Source organism: Danio rerio, chromosome 7, assembly GCF_049306965.1.
Source record: "Danio rerio strain Tuebingen ecotype United States chromosome 7, GRCz12tu, whole genome shotgun sequence".
Taxonomy (NCBI): domain Eukaryota; kingdom Metazoa; phylum Chordata; class Actinopteri; order Cypriniformes; family Danionidae; genus Danio; species Danio rerio.
The window spans coordinates 25,926,053-25,949,501 of NC_133182.1; the positions used below are offsets into that span (position 1 = coordinate 25,926,053).

Here is a 23,449-nt window from a genome sequence, read left to right on the forward strand (position 1 = left end):
GTTTGATTAAATCGATTTGATTTGTTTCCACTTTTGGAATATTCAATCAATTCCATGCGTGTTCCATAAAGAAGGTCAGGAGAGATTTTTCTTCAATGTTTAACATATTAGCAATTTATTGGATACAAATTAATAATTCGATTCACAGAATTCTGTTATCCTCAATGCAATGCAAAAGTTACAATTAGGAGGTGCGCAACAGTTTTCATTTCCTGACAGCTGATATTAACAGATGGAGTTTAGTGAAATTCGTCATTTGATGACAATCATTGTCCAGTCCTCCATTGGCTGCACCCATCCATACATACTCTTTTTCTACGAATTCTCGGCACAACATTAAAAGCGTAAGACTTTTTGTGTTCAGTTTTAACACCTCTCTGCTGAGAGGAAGTTTCTGCAGAGCTAAAGTAACTTTTGCACCAGCATTTATCTACGTCTGCAAAAATGCTTTGTTAATATGCAAAACATATCAGATTCGAGAAAAAATTCTGTTAATATATAACCTTTTAATGACCAATAGAAATAATTGTTTAATGAAAAGAAAGAGACAAACATAATAGAAAAATATATTCCTTTTTCCCAACACCACAAAAGAGATGAAAGCAATGTAAAGTCAATCATATACTGCTGCAGTTAAGTGTTGATGAAAAAAAAATCTTTAATTGATTCTTGCAAATGACTCAGGTTGAATTGGGAAGGTCATTCTACCAGATCATCAGAGCATTATAGGGAAAAGTGTGTGTAAGTGGAACTACAATGTGCTGTTCATTTGAAGAACACAAGCTTCGAGAAAGCACACATGGACATTCATAAAATATCTGATAAGCGTCCCAGAGAGGTTTTTAATCAAATTTTTTATATAGTTTTCAGATATTAATACAACATAAACATCCCTCTCTCTAGTGTAACAATATATGCTTACGTGTGACCACACATAACACAGTATATGACAGGAAGCTCTGCCGTCACACTGTCAAGAACATGCTCAGCGGCTGTGCATCACTGATAATCTTGTAATTAATGTTCAGTTTCTTACACACAACAATCATTTGTCTTTATAAGACCAATGTAATTACTGGAGCCATGGGTATTAATTTTGTTTTGCCTGTAAATCCTTTTTTGATTCACAAAAGCCACGGGTATTAATTTTGTTTTGCCTTCAAATCCGTTTTCGACTCACAAAAGGATGGTAAGCATTAACTTAACTTTTCTGCTGTAAATGTTCTCTGATGTTCTGCTGAAGAAAAAAAGTCAGCCTTGTCTTGGATAGCCTAAGGGTGACTAAATTACTTTTTAGTGAACTGTTGGTTTAACTAGTCAAATGATATAATTTTAATTGCTTGAATACTGGACTAAATGTGACGTGGATTATTAGAAAGTTGATAGAGATCGGTGGCTGTATTAATAAAACACCTTAAGGCTAAAATCTCCTAACTAATTTTAAATACTGAAAATAATGTGTGTAAAACTCCTAAACGTTTGCTCTAGAAGTGTTTGACAAAGCCTTTTAGCACTAAAACTAGCTCCTAAATCTGTGAAATTATGGTACTGAAATGAACTCCAAATCACTAAAATTGTTTGTTTTTCTATAATATTATTTTAAAAGGGGGTGGCATGGTGGCTCAGTGGTTAGCACTGTCACCTCACAGCAAGAAGGTCACTGGTTCGAGTACCAGCTGGGCCAGTTGGCATTTTTGTGTGCAGTTTTCTCCCCATGTTCGTGCAGGTTTCCTCCAGGTGCTCCAGTTTACCCTACAGTCCAAAGACATGCAATATACCGTGGGTAAATTGGATGAACTAAATTGGCCGTAGTGGATGAGTGTTAGGCATGGGCAGGAATAAGTTTCTGACAGTAAGATTACCTAGGATAAAAATACCACGATTTCATGGTATTGTGATTACTGCTCTAAATGTATGTTGTTGTTTTTTAATGTCTTGGACAAACAAAGAGAAAATCCCCATTAAACACAATTTATTTTATTTTAAGAAACATGTATAATATTTTGGAACAGTAAACATGTCAGGCTAAATAGTTCAAATAAATCATTGACTTCTGCTGTCTTAATTAGATTCAAAAACAGATTTTTTTTTACAAAACATAAAAAATACATTAAAACAAAACTTTACATATATCTTAGGAACCGTATAACATAACATTTTAACGTAGCGGTATTAAAAACTTGACTTTTCCAACCAGCGGTAAACCTTGAAACTGGTTATAGTCCCATGCCTTTTATGCCCTCGCATCATTATACTATTTTGTATCCACTAATTGTCTTGAATTACATGTTTACATGAAACCCACATGTAAGAGGCTGATACATAATCTAATTTAATTAGTGCAGCTTGCATTTTAAAATCTTTATTTGAATTAATCTTGAACATGGCAACATTATCTTGCTCTTTATTATGTTTCTACGAATAAATCTGACAGAACCTCCCCACTCTCATATCAGCTTGCTGACATCATCCATAGCAACATGGTTAACCCCATCCTTATTCATATCTTAAAGGAAAAGTTTGCCCTATAGTGAAATTGTACTCACTATTTACTCTCCTTAAAAGGGTTTCTTTTTTCTTTTAAATGCAAAAGAAGATAGCTATAGAAAGCTGAAAACCTGTAATCATTGACTTCGATAGTAGGAAACACAAATACTATGGAACCCAATGGTTACTGCTTTCTGAGGTGAAACATTTTCTTTGCAAGAATGAAACTACGAGTGACGACAGGATTACCATTTTTGGTAACACTTTAGTTTAGGTCACAATTCATGCTATTAACTACTGGCTTATTACCTGCCTATTATGAAGTTATTAACTGTTCATTAGTAGTTATGAAGTACGATCTTATTCTGCATACCAAATCCTACCCAAAAAACTAAACCCAACTTCTACTTTACTAACTATTAATAAACAGTTAATTACTTGTTTATTAAGCTATGAGTGTTAGTTAATGGTTGTTAATACAGTGAATTGTGATCTAAAGTGTTACCATTTCTTGTTGGTGAACTAGCCCTTTAAGACCGTTCTAATTCTTTACAAGTTTGTCTCAGCAGCTTTGTGAATAGTTTTTTAGTGGAAACATTTGTCGTTACACTGTCAGAAAAAATGTGCAAAATTTGTACCTTTAGGGGTACAATGGCTTGTCACTGGGGCAGTACCCTCAAGGGTACACCTGTTGTACCCTTTCACATGGGTACATATTTGTACCCTAGCAGTATGTACCTTAATGGGTCAAATATGTACCTCTGCTGACTAATTTGTACCTTACTTGGGCTATGGTACAATAATGTACCTTTAAAAAAGGTACAATTTCTCCTCCATAGGGATTAATTTTGTACCCTTTCATTTCAGAATTGTACTCCATACACATTAAATTTCATTTATCACATTTATTAAACAGTAAATATCAACATTTTTACAGGATGAATGTTTAAACATTACATCATTTTAAAATAATAAAAAGCAATATTTTTCCATGAGTACAAACTGCACGATAATTGTACTTTTATACTTGTAACATTTTATCACAAACACTCATTGAAAGATTCAAAACAATTACATTGTCACCTTTTAAGAAGATGAAAGTTTTAAACTCACAATGTCATACCAGATGCATAAACTTAAAAAATAGCTGCTTAAACATTTTAAAACATTTTATGAAACAGCAAAAAAAGCTTAATATTATTTTTTAAGTACATTCCATTTCACTGTGCATTTTTGCCAATGTAACAAAGTAATTTTTCTAAAACAGCACTAGACCTCATGAAGAATATTTTTTTGTGCACTGCACTCTACATTTTTCTAAAAGCATCAAGAATCTCAAAGCAATCTTTTTCCATACAGTAAATTGAAACATGTCACTTACTGTATACCCTTTATCATTTTAGATCTCAAAAACACTTTTGATCAAAGTTTTACACATTTGATTTGAAATTTCTAAACATTCTTTTTACAGTTTATCAGCAGAGTATATTTCAAGAGCCTGAAAGTCCATCTGTCTTGGTTTATAACACCCCATTCAAAGTCAACTCCTAGTGTATTTGCATGGAAATATGAATCATACAACAGCAGTATTATAAACTTGCCACACAGAAACCAGTGCAGTATTGACATTTAAAATGTATTTCATTAGGAAAGAGTAATTTCTTCTCCATTAGCGGTCTCACATGCTCACAAAAACAGTTCAATTTGAACACCTGAATGTGTCAATCTCATCAAGGATGTTGGGCGGAGAAAATTCTTAGCATTGTGTCATCTTGTGCTTCTCAGTTGATTTGGGCAATGTTATTGAAATGTCTATAGCTGCTAGTCTTAAAATACTAATGCAGACTCGAAACGCATGAAACCAGAGTAAATGCAAAGATCCAAGCATTGCTGTTTGATGCAGACCCAGCAATACCAGTTCTCTCGGACAGCTGCACTGAGTTGTTTTTCTTGTAATTTTGGATCTCCATCTTCACACCGTTGCTGATGTTCAAATTTACATTGTCGTTCCATCTCAGCGAGTTGCTGATGCTCATCCTTTGCATTCTTTATGTAGCGGGGATAAGCAAAGTTTAAAACACAGTAAACGGCGAAGGATGTAATAATGCCTTTTAACTCCTATTCTCCAACACTTTGCAAAGGACTTTCAACCATCTGTAGAGGTGGGTAGGGAGCATCATCATCATCATCCCACTGTGAAAAGGAAAAGAAAAAAGACATCAATAAACAAAGTTAAATTTGTCAGAACTGCATAACATCTATCAGAGTATTACAAAGTGTTTAACCAACAGTACCCAAACCTCTTCCAGTGTAATTACTGTAAGCAATCAACTTTCTCTTTAAAGATATGGGGGAGCTGAATTAGAGCAGCACGAAAGTCTGAATCTATTGTAAAATAAAATCATCCATTTATTTATTTTATTTTCGGCTTAGTCCCTTTATTAATCTGGGGTCGCCACAGCGGAATGAACCGCCAACTTATCTAGCACGCGTTTTACGCAGCGGATGCCCTTCTAGCTGCAACCCATCACTGGAAAACACCCATACACACTTATTCACACACATACATATGGCCAATTTAGCTTACCCAATTCACCTGTAGCACGTCTTTGGACTTGTGGAGGAAACCGGAGCACCCGGAGGAAACCAACGCCCACATGGGGAGAACATGCAAACTCCACACAGAAATGCCAACTGACCCAGCAGAGTCTCGAACCAGCAACCTTCTTGATGTGAGGCGATCGTGCTACCCACTGCGCCACCTTAAAATAAAATAAAGACAAAAAATTAACAAAGTACTCTTAAATAATTTAATAATATAAAGGACCCGTTTTAAAATAAAGAAAAAAAAATATTGGAACGTTTAACAAATGCTGAATAAAAGATATTTAATGTATTTTTATGAATTACATTTTTTAAAGAAAAACATTGAGAAATGTTCTCTATATAAAGGGTTTGTATATAAAGCCCATGAGTCTGAACTTGCTAAATGCAGCTTGAAAAGGCACTTAATGATCACATCCAAGAAATAAAGGTTTGATCTGCAAAATTATTGTAATGCAAGTTTTATGTTAATACCTGTTAGATCATCTGCAAACTTCTATTCTCTTGCTTTTTTGTAGACTTTGGCCAGTGGAGATGCTTTTTTTCTTAATCAAGCTCAGGCACATTTAGCACAAGCTGTCCTTGAAGCTCTGACTTGGTTGGAGATGGTTGATGAATGCATTCAGTCAGGTTCACCATGACTATAATAAACAAAGGAAATTAGTGATTCACTTTAAATAAAAACTATATCTAATATTCTTTGTTGCCATTTCCCTTTAGTTATCACTGTACAAATAGTTGTAAGCTTGAATGCACATATGTGTTCACCACAAAGCTTGAAAATTAAAATATTTTTACAATAGTCATAACATTTATAATAGTCATTTGATCCTACACTTTGGCTTATACTGACATTAAACATTTAATTTAAACTGAGAACTGATTTAAAATGTGGGATCTCACCGACAAGGGTGTTTTTGATAAAGGGTCACACACCTTATTTCACTGGATACGCAGGACATTCGCATTACCCTCAAAAGATGATGCATCCTCACCAATTGCAGGAATCACCTATTGGATCAAAAATAAGTCCATAATAATGACAATCATAAAAATTCAAATGTAACTTTAACACTTCACTTTACAGTTCATAGAAAAGGGAGATTAAATTTAAGACTGCACAATGAATTCCTAGGGAAAAAGTATACACACACACACACACACACACACACACACACACACATATATATATTATTATTAACAAACAGATGAAAGACAAAATACTAAATACTTATGTTATTACACTACTGCTTCCTCGTCCACTTCATTTTCTGAAAAAAAAATCATGATCGGTGTGAACTTGAGGTTAACAGCAAACAACAAAAAAGCTTTAAATTAGCAACTCAAAGGTTTGATAAAGACCTGTACCTCGATCTGACACGACAGATGATTAGGACTCTCTTGAACATGCGTTAATAACATTATTTAAATATGTAACGTTACAAAATACAACTGCTATAAATGAACGTTGGTCGAGATATGCATAAACTAAAGTTATATTGTTTCAGACATAAAGGGGACAGGTAGTTATTCACTTCACTCCTGTCCTGAGTAAACATGAACGTTAGCTTCCCAACACTAAGGAAATTCTGAATTTATAAATTAACGTATATTATTTTGGCAGTATTATTCTGTTACGTTTTATAATTGTTTTATTAATTAATTTATTTATTAATGCTACAATGTTGTACTCTGTCTTTGTTTACCAAGCTGGTTACCTTTAATTCCTATTGTATACATCTACTTTATACTTGTATGTCCATTCTAGTAGTTTATTAAATCTGATAATCAAAGAAAGGTCTGTGTATAATAAGCCATTTCACTTTACGTTTAGGGGGATTTATGTTAACAAATTCTTAAATCAAAAATATTAATTTATAATATTTATAAGACCATGTTTTATATAATTAAATAATTTAATTTACAATGTACAGTTTTTTTTGTGCTTTTCTTCCAAATAACCAACAACTCATAACATAAATGAAGGACCATTTCATACACGTTGACTTGCTCCTTTTTCACACAAGTGATTGTACCTTTCTTTGGGCCTTAAATGGCCCAAACATGGACCCTTTGACAGTTGGGAACATATTTGTACCATTTTTACCCTTAAATGGTACATATAAGTATCTTAGGGTGCTACTTTGAACCATTGAGGGTACAACTTCACCATTTGTACCCCAAGTGTTCACAAATGTACCCCAACCGTACCCTTTTTTCTGACAGTGTACCAGTCTGCAGGAATGTATTTGATACTATATTTTTACCCTATAGGAATACCCCCTATTACTGAATTAGAAGTCTTCTCCATTACTTCTAACTTTAGCTTTATGAAATATTCGCAAAATGTAGGAGTCGATAATTTTAAGACAGACATGGATTATTTTTAAGATTTTCTGCTAAACTGACAAGTTATGAGCTACTTCTAGCCTTCAGATTCTTTGTGAATACAGGCCATTATCGTTAGTGGACAAGTCTATGTACAGGTCTGTTTACATTCAAGCTGAACAATGTGAATAATATTCTGACCACAATATTATCATCATGCATTAAATAGATTTCACCCAAAACTCAAACTGTAATTAACTATTCCCTCTTGTTGTTCCAAATATCCATCTATTGACCGCTTTTCTGCGACATTTAAGGCCATGAAAAAATTCTTCAAATAAAACTGATTTGGTGTGAATACCGTGAATGTTATAAGCTGACAGGAAAGCTTTTGAGGGGGAAAAATAAACAAAAGTTGTTCTTTTTGCAGGCTTTGTTTATTAAATTGTACAGTAATAATGCTAAAGGTGCTTTTATTTTATGTATATTGTAACACTCAATTGAGTACAATAATACAATATTTGAACTAACTATACATAGTACTCAAACTTTGTTAAATTATAAAAAGAAAACAAACTAGCATAAAAAACAAAAGAAAATATAAATAATAAAATATTAAAAGACTATTTACATTCAGGGTGAGAACACGTCATAATAATCATTCCAGAATAATCTCAAGTGACCACCTTAATTATACATATGGGGATAACACAGAATACAATGTAAATATATATATATATATATATATATATATATATATATATATATATATATATATATATATATATATATATATATATATATAAGCATACATCAGGGGTTCCCAAACCCATTCCTAGATGGTCAATTTCCTGCAGATTTTAGCAACAAAATCAGGTTTTCTAACTGATATATATTCAACTCATTTCCTCCATTTTGCTAAAGATGCATTTAAATAGATTTTAGTTTACCGCTTGATGAAAATTGTTTAATTAAGTAATTCTTTTTGCTTTCTGTGCACAAATATTTCTTTTTCTATGGTTTTTGAATCCATGTGTTACTATGGTTATTTTACTGATACATTTACTGTCCCTATGGATCTTGACAATTGCATATGCTGTCAAAGTATGGACAGAAACCTCTTGGATTTCATTATTAATAGCTTTATTTATATTTCAAACGTGAACGAAAGTCTTTCAATTGTGGAACAACATGATGATAAGTCATTAATTACAGAATTTTCAGTTTTGAGTAAATTATGCCTTAACCACACTGTGAATGATGGGTGCTGAAAAGAATCAGAAAAAAACTTTAACAATTAATATAATGTATATTAAAAAGTTCAGTATTCTAAGACAGTTTAAAGCATCATTATTTTGATATAAAATATTGCTTCTAAATATGAACTTAGTATACTATAAGAATTGTATTTTGAGGCATGCTAATTAATAAGTGTACAAAAAAAACCATGAAGACAGAATTTAACTTGTTAACACTCACCATTTTAAACCAGGCATCAGAAAGGGGAAGAAAGGTGATTTAAGTGCCTTTGAACTTGGCATGGTTGTAGGTGCCAGACAGGCTGGTCTGAGTATTTCAGAAACTTTAAAAATTTACAGAGAATGGTCTGAAAAATTAAATCAATCCAGTGAGCTGGAGTTCTGTGGGCGCAAATGCCTTGTTGATGGCAGAAGTCAGCAGAGAATGACTAGACTGGTTCAAGCTGATAGAAAGTCAACAGTAACTCAAATAATCACTCATTTCACACCAAGAGCAGCTCTGAATGCACAACACGTTGAACCTTGAGGCGGATGGGCTACACCAGCAGATGACCACACCGGGTGCCACTCAATTCAGCTAAGAACAGGAAACTGAGGCAACAATTCACACAGGCTCACCAAAATTGGACAAGATTGGAAAAACGTTGCCTGGTCGGATGAGTCTCAATTTCTGCTGCAACATTCAGATGGTAGGGTCAGAGTTTGGCATCAACTGCATGAAAGCATGGATCCGTCCTGCCTTGAATTAACAGTTCAGGCTGGTGTTGGTGGTGGTGTAATGGTGTGTGGGATATTTCCTTGGCACACTTTTGGCCCATTAGTACCAATTGAGCTTTGTGTCAATGCCACAGCCTACCTGAGTATTGTTGCTGACCATGTCCATCACTTTATGACCACAGTGTACCCATCTTCTGATGGCTACTTCCAGCAGTATAATGCAAACTCAGACTGGTTTCTTGAACATGGCAATGAGTTCTCTGTACTCAAATGGCCTCCACAGTCACCAGATGTCAATCCAATAGAGCACCTTTGGGATGTGGTGAAACAGGAGTTTCGTATCATGGATGTGCAGCCGACAAATCTGCAGCAACTGTGTGATGCTATCATGTCAATATGGACCAAAATCTCAGAGGAATATTTCCAGTCCCTTGTTGAATCTATGCCATGAAGGATTAAGACAGTCCTGAAGGCAAAGGTGGGTCCGGTATTACTAAAGTGTACCTAATAAAGTGGCCAGTGAGTGAATATTTAGGACACATTTCTAGTCTGAAAGTCTATTTTACTGTAGATGTAACAGCACTTTATTGTGGCACACTTAGCATCCCTGTAGTGGCACACTGACATAATTCTTACAAAACAGGAAGATATGTGCTGTAATTCATGTTTTGCATTGCTTGCCAGGTAAAAAAGGGATTTTGATGAATGTTTCGGGAATTTCATTGGGCAGCATAAAGCTTGAAGAAAAGTATAGGCTATACAAGTGCATCCTGTGAGAAGAGTCAAAAAATCTGTTTTATGTCTTGAATGAAGCACCAAATTTTGTTGGTCTTGCTATTTTCAGGTTCAACACTGAAGACATTTATCATAAAAAAATGTAGTACAGTATAAAACAAAATGGGATTATTACTGTCTGCCACAGCCTATGAAATCATAGCAAAGAAAGTACACCCTGTATATGGTACATCATAACAGGACAAACGTCTCCCTGGTGCATCCACAAACGATTTGCCCTTGCAGGCTGCTTTATGTGCTGGTAAATTTGTTTTCATGCACCTCATCTGAAATATCTCACAGTGCATACTCTTAAAACGCAGACAAAATATAAAACCATCTATATATAAACCATCTGCCAGAGGCCTCCAGTGCCTAACATCTGCTTCTACAGATGTGTGAGATAAACAAAGATGAGAAAGCTGCATTCAGTTGACACTTTATTAGGTACACCAGTGCTATATCTACTAATTAATCACACGGCATCAACTCATTGAAGCATTACATTATAATGTGTAATTTACATATACTCATGCACTGTAAGAAACTTTAAATGGATTGAACGTAAAACTATTAAATTGTTCCTAAAAATCCTTAATTATTGTGTTGTTTTATTTTAAATAAGCAGAAAACAAGCAGTGAAAGTCTTTTTTTGAGTGTATATGGCGCATTTACATAGGCAAGTTCAAGAGGATCTGCTGATCTTTACAAAATGTTAGCTTTTTTAATATTTTTAAAAAAAAATTTATATAAATGTGTAGTAACACCTTTTTGATGCATTGATCACCATTTGCACCAGTTTTATTTTAAATGTCATGGTTAAACTACGATTCCTGTATGAAACATTTTTATTTATTTATTTATTTATTTATTTAGTTAGTTAGTTAGTTAGTTAGTTAGTTAGTTAGTTAGTTTTGTAGCAAAACAATAGTTAAATTTCACAAGGGATTTAAACCAAGCATCAGAATGGCAGAGAAAGATGGTTGTTGGTAAAGATGTGCTGGTCTAGGTATCTCAGAAACTGCTAATCTGCTGGGATTTTCTAGCACAACCATCTCTAGGTACTACAGAGAATGTCCAAAAAAAGAAAATAGCCAAAAAGCAGCAGTTTTGTAGGTAAACATGGTTAAAGGAGAATGACCAAAGCCAACAGTAACTTAAATGGTTTCTTGTTACAACTGAGATGTGCAGAACAAATCAAACTGATCACAAAACACAATGTTTGAAGCAGATAAGCTGCAGAAGCGGAAGACTGTGGCAATTCATTTAAATGGGGTAATAGAAGATTGAGAAATTATCCTGATTATTCTCTCATTTCTGCTCTGGTGGTTGGGTGGTATATGGTCAGAATTTGACGTGAGGATGAAAGCATAGAATGATTTAGGCTGCTGTTTGTGTACTTGTATGAAAATACTTCACTTTATCACACTTTTGGCCCAGTAGTACTAAATTAAAGAGTTAGTTTACCCTAAAAAGGAAGAATTACTCACCCTCAAGTGATCTTAAACCTTTTTGAGTTTCTTTTTTTCAAATGTTTTGGAAAATGGTAACCATTGACTTACATAGTAGGAAAAGGAAATATGGAAGTCAATGTTGGTTTCCACCATTTTTCAGAAAATCTTCATTTGTGTTCAACAGAAAAGAAGAAACCCACACAGGTTTGTGACAAGAGAAGGGTGACTAAATTATCCCAAAATTTTCAGTTTTGAGGGAACTGTCTCTTTAAACATCACAGTCCACTACAATTTTATTGCAGACCGTTTCCATCCCTTTATGACCACAACAGCCACCCATCGATACTTAAAGCATTACAAGGTGTCACAAAGCTCAAATCATCTCAAACTGGTTTCTTGAACATGAAAGTGAGTTCAAATGGCCTCCACAGTCAGATCCCAATCATATAGAGCACCTTTGGGATTTACTGGAACAGGAGATTCACATTGCGGATGTGCAGCTGACAAATCAGCAGCAAATGCTTCAAGCTGTCACCTCAATTTAGACCAAAATCTCTAAGGAATGTTTCCAGCACTTTGTAGAATCTATTCCACAAAGAATCACAGCAGCTCTGAAGGCAAAGGAGGGTCCAAACTGGTAACTTAGCTGTACCTAATATCAGGTATATTCTATAAGAAATCTGAAATATGGCAAGTTACATACAGCTGAAGTCAGAATTATTAGCCCCCTTGTTTACTTCCCCCCCCCCAATTTCTGTTTAACTGAGAGATTTTTTTAACATATTTCTAAACATAGTTTTTTTTTTACTAATTTCTAATAACTGATCTATTTTATCTTTGCCATGATGACAGTAAATAATATTTAACTAGATATTCTTCAAGACACTTCTATACAGCTTAAAGTGACATTGAAAGGCTTAACTAATTGGGTTAACTAGGCAGGTTAGGGTAATCAGGCAAGTTATTGTGTAATGATGGTGTAATGATGATTTTAATAAAATAAAACTACATTTATTCTAGCCGAAATAAAACAAATAAGACTTTCTCAAGAAGAAAAAATATTAACAGACATAGTGTAAAAATGTTCTTGCTCTGTTAAACATCATTTTAGAAATATTTAAAAAAGAAAAAAACATTCAAAGAGGGACTAATAATTCTGATTTCAATTGTATGACATACACGTTTTATAAAATGTCATATTTGCAAAATACACTTCAAAACATTGCAAAAATGGCAGTTTATACATATCCTTTCAACCATTGAAATTACAATCATGAACATACTGTATATGTTCAAATATATTAGCTATAACTTTATAGTTGAAGACAAAATTGCAAGTAAAACTTTAATTATTTTTCAAATATTTCCCAAATGATATTTAACACAGCAGAGAAATTGTCACAGTATTTCCGATAATATATTATTTCTCCTAGAGAATTTATTTTCATTTAGTTTGGCTGCAATAATTTATCTTTAAATGATTTTTAAGGTCAATATTATTAGCCCCTCAAAGATTTAGTTTTTTGGATTGAATACAGAACAAATCACTGTTGTCCAGTCACTTGCCTATTTATAACCTAACCTGCCTACTTATTTAACCTTAATTAGTCCTTTAATTGCACTTGAATACTAGTATCTTTTAAAATTACTAGTAATATATTAAGTACTGTCATTGTGGCAAAGACAAGAGAATTTAATTATTATAAATTATTATATTTTTTATAGTTAATTGAATCTATTATGTTTAAAAATCTGTTAAAAAGTCTTCTCTGCGTAATAAAATATTGAAAAAAAATTTTACATTTCACTGGAGGACTAATAATTTTGACTTTAACTGTATGTTCATGCTAGGGCTGAACAACACATCGTTTGAGCATTGATATCGCAATATGTTTATCTGAAATAGTCACATCACAGGATAAATTTTTATTAACGTTTAAAAGATACGGATATTAATAAATATTATATATATATTTTTTTTATTATTTATACAATGATGACCTCGTTATTTTACATTTGATTGTTGGATTTCAGTACTTGAATGCTGCTAGACTCAAAAGAAAAGCATAAAGCACTGTTCATTTATTAGTTTTTGCTTGTAATCTATTATAATTTATGCAGATTCTGCATATAATCATTAGTTGATCTAAATTAATGACATTTTTACAAAAAAAGCTATTCAAATAATCTGGTAAAATTTTATCCATATCACAATATATATCCCAGTAAAACTAAATATCGCAAAGTCAGATTTTTCCAATATCGTGCTGCCCTAATTTATGTATATCAGATTTCCATATGAGCTTGGTCTTCCACCTTGATTTTGTGTGCTACTTGTATAAGAGTATTGTTTTGTTTTACTTCTTGATAGGCACATGATCTGTCTGTGATGATATGCGAATCTTATTTCTCCCATATTCACTTTAGAGTGATTCAATAATAATAATAATAATAATAATAATAATAATAATATGTTGTTGTAGTTATAAACCTAATAACTGCATGTGACAAAAAATCTAAAAGTAATTTAGGTCCTTAAGGAACTAGAGTCACACAATTGTGGTTATATTTACTTTAAAGAACCCATGATTATTACTGTATTATATGTATTTGGATGAAGGAAAGTTCTAAACATGGTCAAAAATCCTGTTAACAGTGTATCATTTTTGAGCACTAACCTCACAGCTCTAACCAGACTCGAAGCCTAGAGTTGTTCAGTGTAAGTTCACTAGGCATCCTCCAAAAGTGCAGAGGCTGGGCATACGAAAACCCAAGCCAGGACCAATCTGGAAGAAGGGGCGCTTGATGTGCGTGTAGCGCGGCCCAATGGCGAGGAATGGAGGTTGTTTTGAATCGGCGAGACTGCGTAGCCAATCAGGCCGGTCTCGTGTTGAGCTAGCGCGAGGCTCAGCGCATGGGCTTTAAAGAGGAGAGAGAGGGGAAGACAGTGGCGAGATTTCAATCAAGTCAACAACACAGGTACGGAAAACCGTCTCATTTTCAACACTGCTCATTTCATTCATATTCACATGAAATGTTTAATTTTATGCACTTTGATATTTTCCAAAATATATATATGCAAAATGTTAAAATAGCATTTATTCACTAAAAGCAAAATAAATGCATTTTTGATAATTATTTATTTACATGTGAAGGTCAAGAAGGAGTTTTGTATATTTGCAGTTTGTTTGCTAATATCTGCGTTTTGTCTTTATATAGTGTTTGTGATTTTTTAATATAAATTGCAGAAATGTGTGGAAAGAAGATAAAACTGTTTTTAAAAAAGAAGTCCAATGTATTTTTCTAGCCTTGCTGATATTAATGCTTATAATGTCTTATTTTTTCCTGAAAGATTAAAAGTTATTAAACTGATTTGTATTGGACTGTATTCTTCACGCGCATCGCTGCTGAATATGGCTCGCCGTGTCCTGTCTATGAACCAGCCTGCTTCTTCTATGCAGACCGATTTCGATGACATCTTCGCGTAAATTAAAAAAGTATCCTCGCAATCATTCGCTTATGCTATTATTATTTGCTCTCTATCCTAAAATATGAACCACAAAGCTCTAACCGAATGGGAAATGTATTTTTGCGTTTTTTCTCTTCCAACTTAAACAAGCGCGCTCGCCGTGTATTAAAATGGCTGGCGATTGAGACCATTGACGAACAGCTATTCCTTCACGCAGCAAGGACGGAATCATTTAACACAGAAAACGTTTGTTTTGCGTGCAAAACCGCTCTTTCCTTTCGTTTTCGCTCTGGAATGTCTATCTCTATCTCTTAGTATTAAAATAAAAACGCTGAATAGCCATTTATCCTCTTTTCCAGCTTGACAGTCGCTCTGGATAGACTCGCATAGGCAATGGCTGGCTGTAGTCTTTGTTAAGGCAGGCAGCACTGCGCCAAGCGACAACTTAGAAAAACAGTTAAATACGCCAAAACGCGACCTGACAGCATTTTGCAGCTATTACAAACTAAAAGTGTAACCTTTGTTTTAGCTAATAAACATGTTTTTCTTGTCGTTAAAGCTTCGTGCTCGCTAGAATCGCCTTTTAAACGCGAGGGGGTGTGTATTGCTTTGTTGCACGGTCAACCCATCTGTTTGCTCGCTCCGCAAAGAAGCCATTTTAATGAATGAAGAACAGCAGCGCAAGCCAGAGCTTATAGCAGCTGCTATATATAACAGCATCTATATGCTTGTAAACAGGCAGAACGCTGCAATTCAATAGTTTTAAACCAAGAGCAGTGACTGGCTTCAAATGAAAATTTTATAATGTTTAATCAAAATAAAGAGCAGTTTCTGTCATGAGGATGCATTCTTGTGACAAATAATAATTTTAATACTAAAAGTATTTCTGGGTTTTAGTAGCCACTTTTATAGGCCCCCACCAACCATGACCAAGTGCGTTGATATATAACCTAGAATGTGTATGAAGGCAATACATGGCTAGTCCAAACTTTTGCAATAAAAGATGCATTGCTGACTACTATTGCACGGCGGCCACAAAGAATATAGCAGTGGCATAGTATATTTTCTCCTAAAAAAGGGCAGTGAACATCAATCAGTCTCATTAATAATCAGTTCACATCCCCCCACATGAGAAGGACGGGTCTGGAATTCCCTTTGTGCATCATCTTAGTTTAATAAGCCCTGCACCCTTCTGCTTTTAGAAATGATGCACCATGTAAAATAAAATAACATAATAAATCAAAATACATTTTTAACAGTTGCACCTTAAGAGGTAAAAGGTTGTTTCATGCTCTTTATTTTCTATCATTTAGATCAAATCACAACACAAGAGAAGACTTCAGTAGACTTTGGTCCCTCTCTTCTTACGAAAATGGCGAAAGGGGACCCCAGGAAGCCCAAGGGCAAGATGTCTGCTTATGCCTATTTCGTTCAGACTTGCCGAGAGGAGCACAAGAAGAAAAGTCCTGAGATTCCGGTCAGCTTTTCGGAGTTCTCCAAAAGATGCTCCGGAAGGTGGAAGGTTAGATTATAATGACATTTCTGATATTATGTCACTTAAATTATTATATATATAATAATGTAAATAATGCAACATGGGGGTAGATTCATGTTTTGAGTGCAAAGGTGTCTTGATTTTGTTGCGCAGGCGATGACTGATAAAGAGAAATCCCGGTTTGAAGACATGGCCAAACAAGATAAGGTGCGTTATGATCAGGAGATGATGCATTACATGCCAGGAAAGAGAGGCAAAAAGAAGGATCCCAATGCCCCCAAGAGACCACCGTGAGTATATTATCAAAAATGACCATGTCTAGTTATTACAAAAAATATTTTGTTAATTTGATGCTGCCAGAAAGGGATTCAGTTCAGTTTTTGAGTTACATACTAGCAATTGTAGTTTATGTAGTGGTTTAAAACTATAGAACTTATCTACATATTATATACATACATATTTACAGGTAGTTAAGTAGAATATTTTAAATGATTTTTATTTTATTTATTAATTTTCCATCGGCTTAGTCTCTGATTTATCAGGGGACACCACAGCAGAATGAACCACCAACTATTCCGCCATATGTTTCATGCAGCGGATGCCCTACCATTTTCATTTTATTCAAATAAATTAAATAATGTTACTTTAGTTAAACCATGTATAAGACCGGTTTCTTTTAATATCCTTACATTTTATTATGCATAAATAAATAAATAAAAATAAATGATTAATTTATTAATTAAATAATTGACAAATTGCATTTCTGGGGGTATAATTAAGGTAAATTAGCAAAATAAAAATGCTATAATTTTACTTATGTATTTTGTAGTTCTTGCTGATTTGGATAATTAAATAAATGATTTTAAAAATTATGACAGGGTTTCTAATTGTTATTTTGTTTTACATTCAAAATTATCAGTTTTTAAAACCTCAATTTAAATCAAATATTATGTAGGAGTTTAAATAGTTTTTCTTGATAAATAATTAAAATTAGGGTTTGAATTTATTAGTCATCAGTTTGTTTACAGAATAGGAAAGCTCTTTATAAATTTAATATTTTCTTTTCAGCTTAATCCCTTTATTAATCTGGGGTCACTACAGCGAAATGAACTCATCCAGCACATGTTTTATGCAGCCGATGCCCTTCCAGCTGTAACCCATCACTGGGAAACACTCCCATTCACACACATACACTACAGACAATTTAGCCTTCCCAATTCACCTATAATGTATGTCTTTGTACTTGAAACCGGAGCACCCGGAGGAAACCCACACAAACACGGGGAGAACATGCAAAGTCCATACAGAAATGCCTACTGACGCAGCCGAGGCCCGAAACAGCAACCTACTTGCTGTAAGGCGATTGCGATACCCACTGCGCAACGCGTCGCCCCCTATAAATTTATCTAAAAGTTGATTAAGAGTTCCTTTAATTATCCTGTTTATTGATGTTTTAACATTTTAAATATGTACTAAGAGTGGGGGTTAAATGTTATATTGCATTTCTGTAGTTTGGTAATGAATAACAATAATAAAAAACTATTATTAAATAATTTTCGTAGTTTTAAAATGAGTGTTATTGCTCATACACAATCATTGTTGAACTTTCCAATCTCTATTGTTCAACAGCTCTGGATTTTTCCTGTTCTGCTCTGAACATCGTCCTCAAATCAAGGCTCAGTATCCCAGCCTGGGCATCGGAGATGTGGCCAAAAAACTGGGCGAGATGTGGAATGGCCTCACAGATGCTAACAAACAACCCTTCTTGATGAAAGCCAACAAGCTGAAGGACAAGTACCAAAAGGCATGTCTCCATACTTCCATCCTCCATGCAGCATATTAAAAATGGCAGCAAATTTTAACAATATTTGCATTTTCATGCAGGATGTTGCGGACTACAAGACGAAGAGCAAGGCCGGAGGTGTTTCCATGGGCATGGGGATGCCAATGGCTAACTGTATGCCTCCCAAACCCATGATGAAGAGCAACATGGACGATGAAGAAGATGACGAGGAAGACGAAGAAGAGGAAGAGGATGATGACGAATATGACGACGACGAATAGACTCATTTTTATTTCTCTCAGTGTGTGTGCGTGTGTGTGTGTGTTACAATTATGATACCTATTTCCCCAGTAGATACGGAATACACTGGTGGTCTTTCATAGCCCCGTTGTTGTTTTAATAGAGGTGGAATGTTTCGTGTGCTGTTGGTTAGAGACCGAAAAACCACCGTTTTTGACCTCCAGCTTCGTGTGTGTGTGAGAGCATGTGAAGACCTCACTTCATCACCGTAGCCCGGTGTCTTCCTAGCCCATGTTTGTATGCTTTTACCAATTGTATAACAAAAAGGCCTTCAAACAAGTAACACCATACATTTGTAAATCCCTTCTATTTTTCCTTTTCAGTTTAAGAGTGCGTAGCTCTGTATATGGTTGAGTAGATATCGTTTATGATTGTGGTGTGTTGCATGTGGAAAGGTGTCATAGTTTGGTAACTGTGCGCCGATATCAGACATTTCATGCTGAAGCCGTCATTCTTGTCCAGTTTTAGGAAAAAAGAAAATCAGTGCAAAAAAGAGCAGTTGCCACCAGCACGTTGGTTAGTTTTGTTGCAGGCGGGTGCGCTATATGTCGTTTATTATTATTAGCACATCCAAGATCAGTATAGGAAAGGTATTTATATTATCTTCCCTATAAATATTAACTGTTGTGTGATCTAGGAATGCACTATATATATATATATATATGTATAAAAGTACAGATTTGTGTAAAATGTGGTCAAACGTTAGCGGAAAACAAGTATGAGCACTCGTAAAAAAAGAAATATCTGAACAAAAAAATTGGCCAATGTTGATTTGGTCGCTGATATATCGTGCATCTCTAGTTTGATTCTCATGTTTTGGTTGAATATAAAGTAAGACACAATGCTGATGATAAATCTGTACTTATCTGTATCTATGATTTTCATTTTATATGTTTGAGGTTTGCAATTAAATTGAAACGTTTTTATTTGTGTGTTGTTTTTCTGGAAACAGACAAAGAATATATAGGATGCCAGCATGAGTCACTTTGACAAGTATGGATAATTAAACTATGGCTAGAATACTGTATATTCTAAACATTTCTACTCCACTTTTCATTTTGATGTTTTATATTTAAAAGACTGAACAATTGGAGGGGGAATGATTTAAGGTGCCTTAAACTAAATAATGATTCCAATGGTTTTGATCGCTGTAGGAGAATTGGGTAAGGTGTCTGTAGTGTATGTTCTGGTTCTCCTAGTTGGGGGGGTTGAGCATTGGGCTAACAAACCACCTCATTTAAATACTGCATTTTAATATAGGCTCTGCTGATTTATTTTAACACATAGACAACGACATACAGAATAACAAGATAAAAAAATAATAAATAAAATTAAAAGAATAAAATAACGTTAAAATCTTTAACATTCATAGACAGATTTTACAACATATGATAAAAATGTATAAAATATGATTAATATAGGCTTTTTAGTATTGGTTGGGGGCCCATAATTCCCCTGGGCCCAAAGCGACTGCTTACCTTGCTTATTGGTTAAGTCGCCCCTAAGTGCATTGTTCTGCAAAGTCATTTAGGGTTCTCCAAAGAACTATTAATTTTGTAGTGTGAAGACAATCTAAAGCAGAGATGCCCAAGCTAGGGCCCGTGGGCTAACGTTGGCCCATGTTAACCCTTTGATTTGGACCACAATGCCATCTGAGAATGATGGAGATGGTTTCGAGTTTGTCAGGTCAAATTTAATGTAATTGTTTGTTTGTTTGTTTGTTTTTATGTTAAAAGCTAACTGAAATTAAAATTTTCAATTAAGTGCTGTAAACCAGTGGTGTCCAAACTCAGTCCTGGAGGGCCGGTTTCCTAGAGAGTTTTGCTCAAATCCTAATCAAACACACCTGAACCAGCTAATCAAGATCTTATGCCACAGTCACAATAGAGTTTGCATGCGAAATTCTGTCGTACAGCACTGCGAAAAGGGGTGGGATTAAACGAGATGATTAGACGTTTAAAAAAACGAGCGATTGCTCCATGTTTTAAATTTCATTCCAGAGAGGTCATATTTTGATCCTTGATTGGTCTCACGCAGTCAAGTGATGCGATTTTGCAGGTCAAAGTTCACCAAGCTTAAACTTTCCAACGCAGCGAACTGCGAAACTTGCCGCACGACCTTGTGTTTCCAGTCTGACGCCTTGGCGTGTGTATGAATGAAAGTCTACGGGGAGAAAAGTGCAGTGTGACTGCAGATTTTCTGTATATACTAGAAACGTCCTGGCAGGTGTGTTGAGGAAAGTTGGGACTAAACTCAGTTTGGACACCCCTGCTGTAAACTAATGAAATTCTGTTTAAATGTACACAGTCACCCAATAATAAGCCTTTTGGGAAAATCAAGTCAAAGGCAGATTCTGCTTGAACAGTGTATTCAGCATTGAACTCCACTGTGTTATAAAAGTGATTGTTTGTTTTTATTGCAGTAAGTTATAATTTAACAAGTTATACTGCAATAGTTAATACAATTTAAAGCAATGTTTTATGTTTATTTTGAAATATTATGAAATACAAGGAAATGACCCATGGCAACTTTAGAGTAATACATTTTGGTATATTTACATTTAGCTCAAAGCATTCAATGATATTTGGTTTTTGGCTCTTTAAACTAAAATGTTTGGGCACCCCAATCTAAAGAAACTTGTCCAGTAAAAAGTGTCATGGATATTAAACATTCTTCGATTAATGTCAATAAAAAAACATTTTAAGACAGTTCATCACTGTAAATATGTAATCAACAGCAGCTAGGTTACTACTGCTGTTTATTTATTTATGTGTTGCCTAAAGGAATATTCCGATATGTATGTGGATGTTGTTTACCTTTCTCTGGATGGTCGCTAGATGGCGCAAGGCTCTTTTATAGTAGGAGAGTTCATGGGCGCGTTACATAATGCCATGATGGGAATCTTGTGGAAAATGACATTAGTGACACACTGAAATTAGACGGGAGTCATATTCAGTCTTAAACGAACTCTGTATTAGTTTATCTAGGAGAAATATTACCATCACCTCACAAAATGTAGTTTAAGACGTTTTTGCAGTCTGTTGATCCCGCGTAATGTCATTCGCCTCATCATTCTGACATTTTAATGGACTTCCTTCAGAGATATCATTTTTGTGGTTGACATTAGGATGAAAACGCGCGAGCACTCCAAATCCGTCAAATACATTACAAACACTAGTTCGCCGTTCCCCCCGAGAACGCGGAACATACGCCATATGATACACGTAAATATGCAAATGTTTGAGTTTTTCCTTGTAGTGTGTGTATGTGTGTGTACCAAAGCAGCACAAGTTCTTTCTCAACCATATCTCTGATTGGTGGTCCCCTGGGCAAAGTGGGCGGATATCATGACCCGCCTGATGACGGTAGAAGATTCTCCGCTCGTGATTGGCTACTCGCTCTGCCTGTCAAACGCCCAGGCCAAAGCCCAGTTGCTTGCTGTCTGAAGCGGCAGCAGCGAGCGGAGTGGGGCGAGTGAGGCTTCCGTCTCAGGGCTGCGGAAACTACCCTGCAAGACTGGCACTGATTGAGGAAAGGAGGAACGCTTTATTCGAGGTTTCGTCTCTGTGAAACATCTCTTACAAAGTGTCCAGCCTTTACTGAAGGAAACAGCCTGCGGAGATGGGCGACAAGGCGGGGACCAGGTAAGAGAGACAGTTTACAGCGCAGGTTCAATTCAGGCTCTGACTTCTAATTTTGAAGTCACGATACTGTGTACTAACATCCCACCCGAGGATGAACACTCCCTGCAAACCTCCCAGGCTGGAGGGATGTCTTGGGGAGCCAGTAGTGCATTTGAGCTCGTTCGTTTGTAGCCCATAAGATGTGTACATGCATAGGCACTCGAAGCAAACGCTCCTAAAACATGATCACTGGACATCTCCTGTACTTCGGCCAGGGTGGGGTGACTGACCAGCACGATTCACCAGCCCTCCGTCCTGCTCTTGGACACCATAGGAAAGCAAATGCAACTGAAATCGCGTAGGAGTGTTGCATTTAGTCGCTATTATCAGCTGCGATCTGCTGTTATCTTGTTGGTCTCAAGTTGTGGCTGGTTTATTTATGTACTCGCGACAACGCCAAGCACTTATCACGACATGTTGTTGTATTACTGACGTTACATGCATTACAAGCGAGGATACACTATATTATTTTCCGCCTCACGGCCAGAAATCAAGAAGTCTGTCGCACCCAGCGCGAGAAATTCCTGCTCATCACTGCGCGCTCACTTCCTCAACTTTCAGAAAAAAGGCCTCGACGTTTCCTGTTGCAGCAATGCAGTGGCTTTTGCTGTGTGTGTGAAGTGTCTTTTTAACACCTCTCCCTGTGTCTGTGTGCAGAACAGGCCCTGTAGGCGCAGTGTAGATAGATAGTCGAGTCGTGGGCGACCATGTACGTGCGCTGAGTTTGATGAGTAACCCAGCAGATCCTCTCAGTTGTGCCTTCAGTTCTGCTTCCATGTCACGGCTCTCAGACCGTCAGAGAAGGACACCCGCGGCTCTCTGCCTCCTGGCTGTCTGAAGACCAAGTTTTGGGGCTTTATCAGAGGGCTGCATGTTCCCCCCTTTGATGTCGGTCTGGCGTGTGACAGCAGGGGGCTTCAGGGGGAGGCTTGTTGTGAATGACATTAGAAAGAATGGCCAGAAATCACATTTTTAGTGAGTTTGGTGAAGCTTAAGACCAGGGGTGCCCAAACGTGTTCTTATGAAGGGTTTAAAACCAAACTTGATTGAGGCTAGTGGGACAAAGGTAAACACGGTTGCCATTGGTAATTTCCAA

The 23,449-nt window shown here is 35.6% G+C and overlaps 2 protein-coding genes and 1 long non-coding RNA gene across 11 annotated transcripts in view; 2 read left to right on the forward strand and 1 right to left on the reverse strand.

Moving 5' to 3' along the window:
• Positions 1-2,582: 2,582 nt before the first annotated feature.
• Positions 2,583-21,986, reverse strand: LOC108190781 (uncharacterized). Of its 6 annotated transcripts, none has more exons than XR_012383299.1 (8): positions 21,670-21,986; positions 21,487-21,572; positions 14,302-14,542; positions 6,323-6,362; positions 6,028-6,102; positions 5,566-5,732; positions 5,075-5,249; positions 2,583-4,680 (listed from the first exon to the last, which is right to left on the reverse strand). It is a non-coding gene; the product is annotated as an uncharacterized lncRNA (long non-coding RNA). The 6 variants fall into 6 exon arrangements; XR_012383296.1 differs by having other exon boundaries at positions 21,487-21,599; positions 21,676-21,970; XR_012383298.1 differs by having other exon boundaries at positions 21,676-21,945.
• On the forward strand, positions 14,540-19,596 carry hmgb3a (high mobility group box 3a). The gene is made up of 5 exons (NM_001122836.1): positions 14,540-14,602; positions 16,406-16,614; positions 16,741-16,877; positions 18,217-18,391; positions 18,472-19,596. Exons 2-5 carry the CDS (start codon positions 16,465-16,467, stop codon positions 18,649-18,651), a joined length of 642 nt encoding a protein of 213 aa, NP_001116308.1. The 5' UTR covers positions 14,540-14,602; positions 16,406-16,464; the 3' UTR covers positions 18,652-19,596.
• Positions 21,987-22,119: 133 nt separating the features above from the next.
• arrb2b (arrestin, beta 2b) overlaps positions 22,120-23,449 on the forward strand; it is a 79,262-nt gene continuing 77,932 nt past the window's right edge. For 3 of the 4 annotated variants that reach the window (XR_012382345.1, XM_068222202.2, XM_009303041.5), the window contains exon 1: positions 22,120-22,314. Coding sequence is in view for 3 of the 4 variants with exons in the window: in XM_068222202.2 (XP_068078303.1) it covers positions 22,292-22,314 (23 nt within the window). In the remaining variant the exon portion in view is untranslated. 4 annotated transcript variants of the gene reach the window in all.